Below are 11486 nucleotides of genomic sequence, written 5' to 3'. Positions count from 1 at the left end.
GCGTTACGCGTAGCAATTTCCTTAACTACGACATTGGTACCTAACATCCATATATGAAAAGGACCCCCAAAAATTACACACTTCCTTTCTATAGATACTTGCCACTTGTACACCGCAAAACCACTTCACGATAAATGAATAATGACTCACTATAAGCAAAGTCCACTAGTATTTATCATACATGGTACATGACAAACCAAAAAAATAACAAACAGGTGAAACACTAAAAGTAATTTAAATTTCTTTGTTGTACTCAAGCTAAAATAGCAACATAAAACAAAGGAAATGTTTCAATACCAGCTACCAGGGCTGTAAGAAAATTAGTTTTAAACAACTTAGCTCCTAAAAGAAATTATAATTAAGTTCCAATCCAAAAGTTTTGGGTGTTAAACTGGTACTTTCAAGTTAATAAACAATACAACCAGGCCTGATAAAACAGCTTTCTAATTGCTTTAATTTAATCGAACTCCCCCTTGTATCCATTACACACGACGCAAACAAGAAACAACAAATACACTTAATTCACTTAGTTGTTACCTATTTAGGTTTACAGCACGATGCTGGCCATCTCCGTAATCTAACTATAGCTTGTTTTGGACTGATATGTATAAATAATTAGATATCGTGGTAATTATTGGCAATTAAAGAAAGTGATGTCGTTGGTACAGTGGCAGAATGTACAGTGTTGTTAGTGTTATTAGTTGGATTGTTATTACGGTCTGTTTGGGGGAGTCTGTGTATGCTTCTGTACCGGAAGGTTAGTTATTAGTACCTTTTAAGGTCAGTTTATTGTCTTTTTTTTGCTAAAAGTGAAAGTTGGTTTAATTTCCTGTCGGTGCAAAAATCAACAGTTCTGTGCATTGTTTCTTGTTTTACACAGTTTCGGTTTATACTAGTTTAAGCAAAAATTTAGTTTATTACATCACGTATGTTTGTGTAGAATTGTTGGAAAAATTTATCAAAGTAAAATCTGTGGAAATATTTTATTTCTTAAAAGTACCTCTACTTTCGTTGTTGTCATATTAATTTGTTAAAATGTGTAATTTTCTGCACAACCAGAATGTTACAAGGAATATCAAAATACTCAAATAAATTTTTACTACAGACACTATATAGGGTGGTCAAAAATAGATTGCAAAGGCCTGAAAGCGACATAGTCAACCACCCTGTAACTGTCAAAATACGCGAGTTGAGAAAAATCTGTCAAAGTTAAAAAACTCTTCTTATTATGGAATAATTCAGTTAGTATAGTAGTTAGTATTTTTTGGTGTTTTTTAGGACTAACAAGAAATTTTAGAGGGTTTAAGATAGATCATCTATCTGAGATTATTTCCTGTCTTTAAAGTAGCACTCTTTGATTTCCATCTGAGATTTACAAAAATATCTAAGTATACGACAGACAGGATGATTTAATATGTTTTTTTCTTAGTTGCATTTGTTGAATTTTTCTAATATAATTAGGCAAATAACCTTGCTTTAGGATGAACACACTGTGAACTTTACTACTAAAAATACTTTATCAGTTAACGACCTTTAATAACAATCAATAAAGTAAAAATTAATTTTACCATACTTCCCAGTTAAGATAATAAATGTGCCTATAAGTTTACATTTTGTTACAAAATTTTTGTTTTAAAATCATCTTCAAAGTAATGTAGAACTCATTCAATGGCTTCCGTGAATCACCATCGTATCAAGTTCAATATTCTAATATTTCATGGCTAACATCGTTTTAATGCTAATCAGCCTTAAAATTCAGAAAATATGTTAAAATCACCTTAATTCATTCAGTAACATTTTTAGCACTGGAATATTCTTTGGGTTCTTGCGGAAAAGTTCACATTACCGTTTCGCCACTACAAGACAACTACTTGGAACTAAACTGGATCACTAGAAACTGCAATAGCATCACCAAACCCGACTACATAGTGCTATCAACTAAAAACTTACGTGATCGAGATGTAAGTGTGACTATTTTAATGCTATCAAGTCTAAAAGAAAACTTTCAGGAAGACACCTTCTCATCAGCAATAGCCCAAATCAGAACTATAGACTATCCCAATGGATATTACAGAACCAAAATCAAATTTAGGGAACCGTGGTTGCCAGGAAATTGGGAATACGACAGGAATAAGGTGAGGGCTGATGAAGGTTCTCACTGTTTGCCTTACTGGATTGCTTCCATTAAGTATGACATGATTATTGACTCTAGGTGTTTGGCTATTGAACCTACTTGGATGTTTGATAACAGGTAATTATCGTTAATCTAATCAGGGAAAAGTAAAGCAAAAAGCTTTAAATTGCAGACAATATTTGGGAAGAAAGAAAATCGGAAATCTGGTTATTCCAGGTACCCACAACTCAGGGTCTTATAAAGGTATTATTTCCTACTTTGAAGGGTATGTCCTGAACCAGGACAGAAGCATTTGGACTCAGCTGGTTTTTGGTGTACGTTACCTGGATTTAAGGATTGGTTATACACCTGAAGGAGGGTAAGTTCTGGCAGTACTTTTATTTACCTTAATTAACTGGATAGTTTTTGAACTAGGTTTTACATTTACCACGACCACGTTAAGGTAACGAAAATAGAGCCAATTTTGGAGGAGATACGAAAATTTGCGGAGATGGCCCCACAAGAAGTGATATTTGTAGACTTTCACCGATTCCCTTTCCCTACAAACTTCACTAGGGCATTGCATAGCAGGTTTACTGAAATTTTGCATGAGTATTTAGGCGATTTTGCCGTTATACCACTAGGATTGCAAGCCGGGAGTGGACCGACACTAAACGAAATCTGGTCGCAGAACAAAAGCATCATAATTTCTTACGCGGATAGAAATACAGTAAATCGTAAGCTTTAATCGCAATTCATAGACAACAAACCTTAAAACACAAATTTCCAGACACTCCTTGGCTTTGGCATCCAATCAAACAGTTTTGGGGCGATAGCAACCAGTTATCCAAGCTGAAAGACTATTTGTATAGCGCCCTTTATCAGCACAAAAGCAACACGAACCCTATGTGGGCTTTAATGGCTGAACTCACCCCTCAACCTTGGGATGTTATTTTAAGAAAGAACAATTTAAGGGATTTAGCTCAGGGTGTAAATAAAGAAGTCACCAAATGGATCAGGGATGAGTGGTTTAACGACGTTAATATTGTTGCAACTGATTACTTTTTAGGTAATGATTTAATTCGTGTGGCAATTGAGGGAAATAAAGCAAATCCTTATTGATTTGTAGTTTTATTTAGTTGGTTTTTGATTGAAAGTCAGGAACAAACCTAGAAAGCATTAAAACAAGATGAATATCTGCGATAATATACATAAAAATATAAATCTTTCCTTTAGGTTTTATGTTGTTTTTAGCTTTGTTACTAATATAATCATCATCATTACAGACCCACGTCATTGCGACACCAAAATCAATAATTGTGCAAACTTATTCATTGAAGACGATTATGAAATTCATCCAGATATGGTTTATATAGATTGAGGTGTTGACGCACCAGTAAATAAATAAAATTTTTATTTTTTGTTTGCAAAATGGTGGATTAACCTCATTCCGACTTTGAGGTACGGTAATTCCAGAACAGTTTAATGTACTCAGAAATAGATATATTATCTTATTGCATAGTTTTCCAAATGTTTCCTTTTACCTTTTGAAACTCATAACAATAATTTTCTCTTTTTCTCTGTTCTCCCTTTTTAATGTTTGTTGACAGGAAATTTATCCCTGGTTTGCGTTCATTCAAATTTACGAATCACATACATTTAAACATTAAAAGTAAACAAACTAAAGCCGAGTAATACATAAACCATAACTGATTTCCGGTAATTTTTATCAGCGAATTACGGTATTAAGTTCTTAAATACTGTTTACTTGCTTGTATATATAAAATTTGTTTTGGAGTTTTTATGTAGTTAACTTTGAAACTCCTCCAGAGTATTTGTGTAAAAATGGAAACCAAAACGTTACTGATTGCCTTTTTCCTGCTGGCGGTTATGGCATTTTTCCCAGCAAGTAAGTTAGTTTTTTTAGTTGTAAATTTTAGTTTTATCATAATTTTCTTAGGTGGTTGTGATTGCACTGAAAGAAAATACTTAATCGTGGATCAAAATGTAACATTCGATGAGGCCGTTCAGTTGTGTCTGCAATACGGAATGGAGATTGCCAGTCCACTAACATCTGAAGAAAACGTTACATTAGCTAATGCTTTGAAAGTTGAAGCTAGCATTTCCAGTAAAGCCGGTTAGTTAAAGTGTTTAACACTAAAAGTAATGTTACTCCAATAAATGAAATTTTCAGCTAATTTGAAACTAGGAGTTTGGATCGGTGCCCGCAGAGTTCCAAGGAATTCAACCAATTTCTATTGGGTTACCACTGGAAAACCTCTGCTCTTCTCATATTTTCGACCCGACCAACCCGACAACTACGAAAATAACGAAAATTGTCTTCACTTACGTACTTCCAGCAATTCGGTAGTTCATGGCTGGAATGATATTCCTTGTGACGATGAAATAGGCTTTGCTTGCCAAACTCGATGCTGCCTCAATGATTGTCGAGTGTGAATAGTTGTATGAAACGATTATTTATATTAAAATCAGTATTAGTAGAATTAGATGAATGTAATTTTTCCTAAACAATGGAAGCAACTTGCTGGAAGCTTTTTATAATAAAATAGTTGAAAAATAGGATATCCATTATAAAACCTTCTTCTTCTTCATGTAGCTTCTTCATTATCGGAGGTTTGCTAACATCCTGGCAATCCTGACTTTGGAAACTGCTGCTCTGAATAGATCTGAAGAAGACAATTGATCTTTTGCCCACAATTCTGGATAATCTTTCCCTGGATTATTAAGAGGAATATCTCATATTTTGAACCCCTCATTATGTGACCCAGATAGGTGACCTTTCCTCTCTTCACTTCCTTCAACACTTCCAACTTTTTGTTCATTCCGGTAAGCACTTCTAAGAAGATGTAGAAAATGTAGATTTGTGCAAGTCCAGAGTTTCTGGCTAGTGTTCTAAGTTAGTTTAAATAATATAATAGGTTGTTTGTATAAATAAAGTTGAATTATTAAAAAAATACATTGAATAATCTGCTGCAAGCAACCATGAGTAGATTTGGTAGGTTGGACACATAGATTTAGCATACAGGTGTGGTAAATCCAAAACCGACCATAGGAAAACCGTGTAACGGACAGAGAAACGTACATTATTGGATGCGCGGGACTAAGACAGAAAACGAAAAAAATATCAAGTAGGCCATATTTTCAGCGCGCTGTTGTAAAAAACGCGCACCAATAAAAAATTAATTTTGTCGACGGTATTGGTGATACTTGGCGTTTGGCAACAGCGCGCTGAAAAAATGGCCTACTTGATATTTTTTTCGTTTTCTGTCTTAGTCCCGCGCATGCAATAATGTACGTTTCTCTGTCCGTTACACGGTTTTCCTATGGTCGGTTTTGGATATATTATATATTATATTTTGTATTTTTTCATAAATCATTACACACACCCACAAATTTGACATGAAAACAAAATTTGAGGATATCAACCTATATTTACTAAACTGAACCAAGTAAATATGTTTTGGAATTAAAGTAATTTTATAACTGATTTTAGTAATTCTTATCACTAAGCTACAAAGTCAATACAATAAACAATAATTCTGTAGCCTATATAATCTGACAATTTCATTGAATTTTTTAGTCAATAAAATCTAGCAAAGCAAAACGTCTTAAAACAATGTCTTTTAAAATATTATTAACAACTTTGTTTGGTCTAGCAGTCTCTTCAACCCTCACAAATGGTAAGCTTAGTAAAGCAGACCATATTTGATAGTCACCAGAATTGTTAGCAAAAGTATTTTATTTAAACATTTTCTGTAATTTAACCGAACTGTAATTTTTTTTCAATCTAATTTTAGGTGACTGTACAACCTGTAGAAAAGACTACGCAATCGGAACATACAAAGTAACCTTCGACGAAGCTTTCTACTTGTGTTGGCAATACGGGATGGAACTAGCCAGTCCCTTAACTAGAACAGAAGAAAATGCCCTAATTGCAGCATTTAAAGCGGAAAGTCCTGGTTGTGAGTATAATCAAACTTAAACAATAATTATAATTGATTGTAACTTACGTTAGATGGATACATGAACGGAGTGTGGATGGGAGCACGAAAAGTTCTGGATAATGGCATTGGAAACTATACTTGGATAAATTCAGGAAAACCGGTTATTGCCACACATTTCTTATCTGGTTTTGCTGATAATACTGGAGGAAAAGAAGATTGTCTTCATTTGATGAAAGCTAATATTAAGGGTGTCGCTAAATATGGTTGGAACGATCTTACGTGTGATGTTAAGATTGGTTTTGCTTGCCAGACTAAATGCTGCTAATCTTTGTTTTTTACCTAATTTTGTCTATTATCGTTTGAAACAAATTTAATTAAAATATAATCAGAATTCTGTTAGATGTTTTATTAAATTTATTATTTCACTTAAATTAGATAATCAACATATTAGTTTCATCATCACATACCATAAATAAACTATCACTAAGTAGATATGTATTCGAGAAAACAACTGCATCTATACTCTCTTTAAGCAATATTTTGCATATAAAATAATAATTGCAGCTTTCATATCTGTTGCCATTTTCTAAAATGATTCATCCTGTATAAGCCGAAAGATAATATTTATTATGTAAAGCTATTTTGAGCTAATTTTTATCACGTTAAAACCTCATATATACGTTTTTGTTTCATATGCTTAGAGCATTTATTCAACAGTACTTGGGTAAAAATGGAAGGCAAAACGTTACCATCCCTTGCATTTTTCCTGTTGGCATTTATTGCAGTTTTACGGGCAAGTAAGTATTTTTAAGTAGGTATTAGATTGCACTCTATTGTATATTTTATGACTTCATTAGATTGTTGTGAAAGACAATATTTACTCGTGGACAAACGAGTTACATTCGATGAAGCCGTTCTATTGTGCCTGCAATACGGAATGGAGATTGCCAGTCCACTAACATCTGAAGAAAACGTCACATTAGCTAATGCTTTGAAAGCTGAAGCTAGTATTTCCAGTAAAGCCGGTTAGTTAAAGTGTTTAACACTAAAAGTAATATTACTCCAATAAATGAAATTTTCAGCTAATTTGGAACTAGGAGTTTGGATCGGTGCCCGCAGAGTTCCAAGGAATTCGACCAATTTCTATTGGGTTACCACTGGAAAACCTCTACTCTTCTCATATTTTGTACCTAGCCAACCCGACAACTACGAAAATAACGAAAATTGTCTTCACTTCCGTACTTCCAGCAGATTGGTAATTCATGGATGGAATGATATTTCTTGTGACAATGAAATAGGCTTTGCTTGCCAAACTCGATGCTGCCTCAATGATTATCGAGTGTGAATAGTTTTATGAAACGATTATTTAAATTAAAATCAGTATTAGGAGAATTAAATGTAATTTTTCCTAAACAATAAAAGAAATTTTTGTTCAACCCTTAAAGTGGAAATCTTACTTCAACAATATGTAACTTAAAAAGTGTTGATAGATCTGAACTTGCTGGAAGCTTTTTATAATAAAATAGTTGAAAAATAGGGTATCCATTATAAAACCTTCTTCTTCTTCATGTAGCTTCTCCATTATCGGAGGTTTGCTAACATCCTGGCAATCCTGACTTTGGAAACTGCTGCTCTGAATAGATCTGAAGAAGACAATTGATCTTTTGCCCTCAATTCTGGATAATCTTCCCTTGGATTATTAAGAGGAGTATCTCATATTTTGAACTCCTCATTATGTGACCCAGATAGGTGATCTTTCCTCTCTTCACTTCCTTCAACACTTTTTCTTCATTCTGGTAAGCACTTCTGAGAAGATGTAGATTTGTGCAAGACTAGAGTTTCTGGCTAGTGTTCTAAGTTAGTTTAAATAATATAATAGGTTGTTTGTATAAATAAAGTTGAATTATTAAAAAAATACATTGAATAATCTGCTGCAAGCAACCATGAGTAGATTTGGTAGGTTGGACACATAGATTTAGCATACAGGTGTAGTAAATCCAAAACCGACCATAGGAAAACCGTGTAACGGACAGAGAAACGTACATTATTGCATGCGCGGGACTAAGACAGAAAAGGAAAAAAATATCAAGTAGGCCATATTTTCAGCGCGCTGTTGTAAAAAAAGCGCACCAATAAAAAATTAATTTTGTCGACGGTATTGGTGATACTTGGCGTTTGGCAACAGCGCGCTGAAAAAATGGCCTACTTGATATTTTTTTCCTTTTCTGTCTTAGTCCCGCGCATGCAATAATGTACGTTTCTCTGTCCGTTACACGGTTTTCCTATGGTCGGTTTTGGTTATATTATATATTATATTTTGTATTTTTTCATAAATCATTACACACACCCACAAATTTGACATAAAAACGAAATTTGAGGATATCAACCTATATTTACCAAACTGAACCAAGTAAATATGTTTTGGAATTAAAGTAATTATACAACTGATTTTAGTAATTCTTATCACTAAGCTACAAAGTCAATACAATAAACAATAATTCTGTAGCCTATATAATCTGACAATTTCATTGAATTTTTTAGTCAATAAAATCTAGCAAAGCAAAACGTTTTAAAACAATGTCTTTTAAAATATTATTAACAACTTTGTTTGGTCTAGCAGTCTCTTCAACCCTCACAAATGGTAAGCTTATTAAAGATTAGTAAAGCAGACCATATTTGATAGTCACCAGAAACTGTTAGCGAAAGTATTTTATTTAAACATTTTCTGTAATTTAACCGCACTGTATTTTTTTCAATCTTCTCTAATTTTAGGTGACTGTACAACCTGTAGAAAAGACTACGCAATCGGAACATACAAAATTGGATAAATTCAGGAAAATCGGTTATTGCCACACATTTCTTATCTGGTTTTGCTGATAATACTGGAGGAAAAGAAGATTGTCTTCATTTGATGAAAGCTAATATTAAGGGTGTCGCTAAATATGGTTGGAACGATCTTACGTGTAGTGTTAAGATTGGTTTTGCTTGCCAGACTAAATGCTGCTAATCTTTGTTTTTTACCTAATTTTGTCTATTATCGTTTGAAACAAATTTAATTAAGATAGAATCCCTGTTAGATGTTTTATTAAATGTATTATTTCACTTAAATTAGATAATCAACATATTAATTTCATCATCACTATTAATACCATAAATAAACTATCAGTAGATATGTATTCGAGAAAACAACTGCATCTATACTCTCTTTAAGCAATATTTTGCATATAAAATAATTATTGCAGCTTTCATGTCTGTTGCCATTTTCTAAAATGATTCATCCTGTATAAGCCGAAAGATAATAATTATTATGTAAAGCTATTTTGAGCTAATTTTTATCACGTTAAAACCTCATATATACGTTTTTGTTTCATATGCTTAGAGCATCTATTCAACAGTACTTGGGTAAAAATGGAAGGCAAAACGTTACCATCCCTTGCATTTTTCCTGTTGACATTTATTGCAGTTTTACGGGCAAGTAAGTATTTTTAAGTAGGTATTAGACTCTATTGTATATTTTATGACTTTATTAGATTGTTGGGAAAGAAAATATTTAATCGTGGACAAACGAGTTACATTCGATGAAGCCCTTCAATTGTGCCTGCAATATGGTATGGAGATTGCCAGTCCACTATCAGCTAAAGAAAATATAACGTTAGCCAACGCTTTGGCAGAAAAAATAGCAGAAAAACGCAATTCAAATAACCCTAGTTAGTAAAAAAATTATGGGATAAAACAGTACCTATTTTATTTATATTTCCAGAAAATTTGAGTCTCGGAATTTGGATAGGTGCTCGCAAAGCTCTGAAGCCCTCTGCCGAGTTTTTTTGGGTTAACACAGGAAGGCCCCTACTGTTTTCACATTTCCTATCTGGTCAACCCGACAATTATAAGAATTTAGAACATTGTATTCACTTAGATTGCGAACCAATAGATTACCTCGGATGGAATGATATACGCTGTAATGAAGAAATAAGTTTTGCTTGTCAAACTAGAATGGTGATCGAGTTAGACCAATGTGGTTGATAGCAGACATCATCATCAAAAAAGGAATAATCAATTAAAGTTATTTTTTTTCTTTAAAAGTAAAATGAGCTTCATTATTTTTAGGTTAGGATGTTTCTAGTCACATTATTCTTAATTTCTCATTCTTGACTTATTTCTGTCATAAAGATGGTGTTTTTGCACAGTGCTGATTATAAACAAAATAGTTTAAAAAAGAAACGTTTTTATACAGGGTGGTCCAGTTTTAAATACCAATCCATAGCCAATTAAAAAATAAGTTGCATTATGTCATTTTCCTGAAGAACGCTTCTTAAGAAACACAGACCTCCAAAATTCAGTTTTAAAATCGTAAATAATTTTTTTTTTGCAACAATTATCAGACCGTTGGATCAATTTTGATCAAATTGGGAACAAGTACACTGAAAATAGTCAAAAAACAGGATTTTTTGACTAATGTTTACTGGCGTTCAATTTTTTAGACTATAGATAGTGTAAAACTGATCATTCAATTCAAACTTTTTTTTAAATCAATTACACTGGTAACCGAAAATTCGGACTAATTTAATTCTAAAAACTAGTGTTTAAGACTTGATATCGTAGAATTTAATGTCAAAATTGTTTAATTTCATTAATGAAGAGTCTGAATCTTTACTTTTACTGTAAAAAACAGTTTAAAATTCGATTTTTCAGTCTTAAAGCACAGTGAAGCGTCTAGAAGTCAATATAATACTGACAAAGCTTGAAATGGCATGTTTTTAAGGCTATGGACCATGTAAACATAGTTTTTTAATTCTGCTATGTCAAAAACTTGGTGAAGATAACCATAAAACTCGATTTTCCAAGCTGAAAGCAGTTTTTGAAGCCCTAAAAAATAGTCCAGAGTTCTAAGAAAATGAAAAGCAAAGTAAAAAAACCTGAAAAGTTAGTCTTCAAGTAAATTTTCATGAATCTAATATCAATATCCTGTATTTAAGACTATTTTCAATACTAAAATATTGAAATGTATTTTCAAATTATGAAAACTTACTTCAAATGCAAAATTTAAGCTTCTGATGTCACTTTTCATTGGTTCAGAGTCACTTTTTGGTGTCCAAGTCAATTTTCAAGGTTGATTTGTAGTAAAAAATTTTAGATAAAGTAGTTTTTCATGCTACAAGTCAATTTTCCCTACTAAAGTTTTTCAACTTATCTGAAAACTATGACGACTGACTACAAAGACAGTTTATAAGCCTCTCAAGTCAATTTTCACAGTTTTCAATTCAATTGTGAAGGCTAAAGTCTTTCAATTTGTCTGAAAACTGTGAAAACTGGTTACAAAGACAATTTGTAAGCTTCTTAAGTCAATTTTCACCGTTTTTAAGACAATTGTGAAGGCTAAAGTCTTTCAATTTGTCTGAAAACTGTGA

At 32.7% G+C, this 11486-nt stretch overlaps 5 protein-coding genes across 5 annotated transcripts; all 5 read left to right on the top strand.

Annotated features, from left to right (window-relative positions):
- Nucleotides 1-516: 516 nt before the first annotated feature.
- On the top strand, nucleotides 517-3236 carry LOC145733859 (PI-PLC X domain-containing protein 1-like). Its single transcript, XM_081986893.1, has 6 exons — nucleotides 517-757; nucleotides 1804-1961; nucleotides 2010-2251; nucleotides 2307-2492; nucleotides 2549-2850; nucleotides 2904-3236. The coding sequence occupies exons 1-6, from the start codon at nucleotides 676-678 to the stop codon at nucleotides 3233-3235; spliced, it is 1302 nt and encodes a 433-aa protein (XP_081843019.1). The 5' UTR covers nucleotides 517-675; the 3' UTR covers nucleotide 3236.
- Nucleotides 3237-3863: 627 nt separating this feature from the next.
- Nucleotides 3864-4617, top strand: LOC145733886 (salivary C-type lectin 2-like). Its single transcript, XM_081986925.1, has 3 exons — nucleotides 3864-4022; nucleotides 4074-4250; nucleotides 4308-4617. The coding sequence occupies exons 1-3, from the start codon at nucleotides 3959-3961 to the stop codon at nucleotides 4568-4570; spliced, it is 504 nt and encodes a 167-aa protein (XP_081843051.1). The 5' UTR covers nucleotides 3864-3958; the 3' UTR covers nucleotides 4571-4617.
- Nucleotides 4618-5658: 1041 nt separating this feature from the next.
- On the top strand, nucleotides 5659-6472 carry LOC145734145 (C-type lectin mosGCTL-1-like). The gene is made up of 3 exons (XM_081987312.1): nucleotides 5659-5814; nucleotides 5932-6096; nucleotides 6150-6472. The coding sequence occupies exons 1-3, from the start codon at nucleotides 5751-5753 to the stop codon at nucleotides 6401-6403; spliced, it is 483 nt and encodes a 160-aa protein (XP_081843438.1). The 5' UTR covers nucleotides 5659-5750; the 3' UTR covers nucleotides 6404-6472.
- A 122-nt stretch (nucleotides 6473-6594) lies between these two features.
- LOC145734144 (C-type lectin 16-like) lies at nucleotides 6595-7514 on the top strand. Its single transcript, XM_081987311.1, has 3 exons — nucleotides 6595-6875; nucleotides 6936-7103; nucleotides 7161-7514. The coding sequence occupies exons 1-3, from the start codon at nucleotides 6809-6811 to the stop codon at nucleotides 7421-7423; spliced, it is 498 nt and encodes a 165-aa protein (XP_081843437.1). The 5' UTR covers nucleotides 6595-6808; the 3' UTR covers nucleotides 7424-7514.
- Nucleotides 7515-9292: 1778 nt separating this feature from the next.
- Nucleotides 9293-10140, top strand: LOC145734143 (salivary C-type lectin 2-like). The gene is made up of 3 exons (XM_081987310.1): nucleotides 9293-9553; nucleotides 9609-9785; nucleotides 9839-10140. Exons 1-3 carry the CDS (start codon nucleotides 9487-9489, stop codon nucleotides 10099-10101), a joined length of 507 nt encoding a protein of 168 aa, XP_081843436.1. The 5' UTR covers nucleotides 9293-9486; the 3' UTR covers nucleotides 10102-10140.
- The last annotated feature ends 1346 nt before the right edge of the window (nucleotides 10141-11486 follow it).

Source organism: Ips typographus, linkage group LG9 (assembly GCF_016097725.1).
Source record: "Ips typographus isolate SLU linkage group LG9, UJ_Ityp_2.0, whole genome shotgun sequence".
NCBI lineage: Eukaryota > Metazoa > Arthropoda > Insecta > Coleoptera > Curculionidae > Ips > Ips typographus.
The sequence above is the reverse complement of the archived record's forward strand: the minus strand, read 5'-3'. Positions and strand labels throughout refer to the sequence as shown.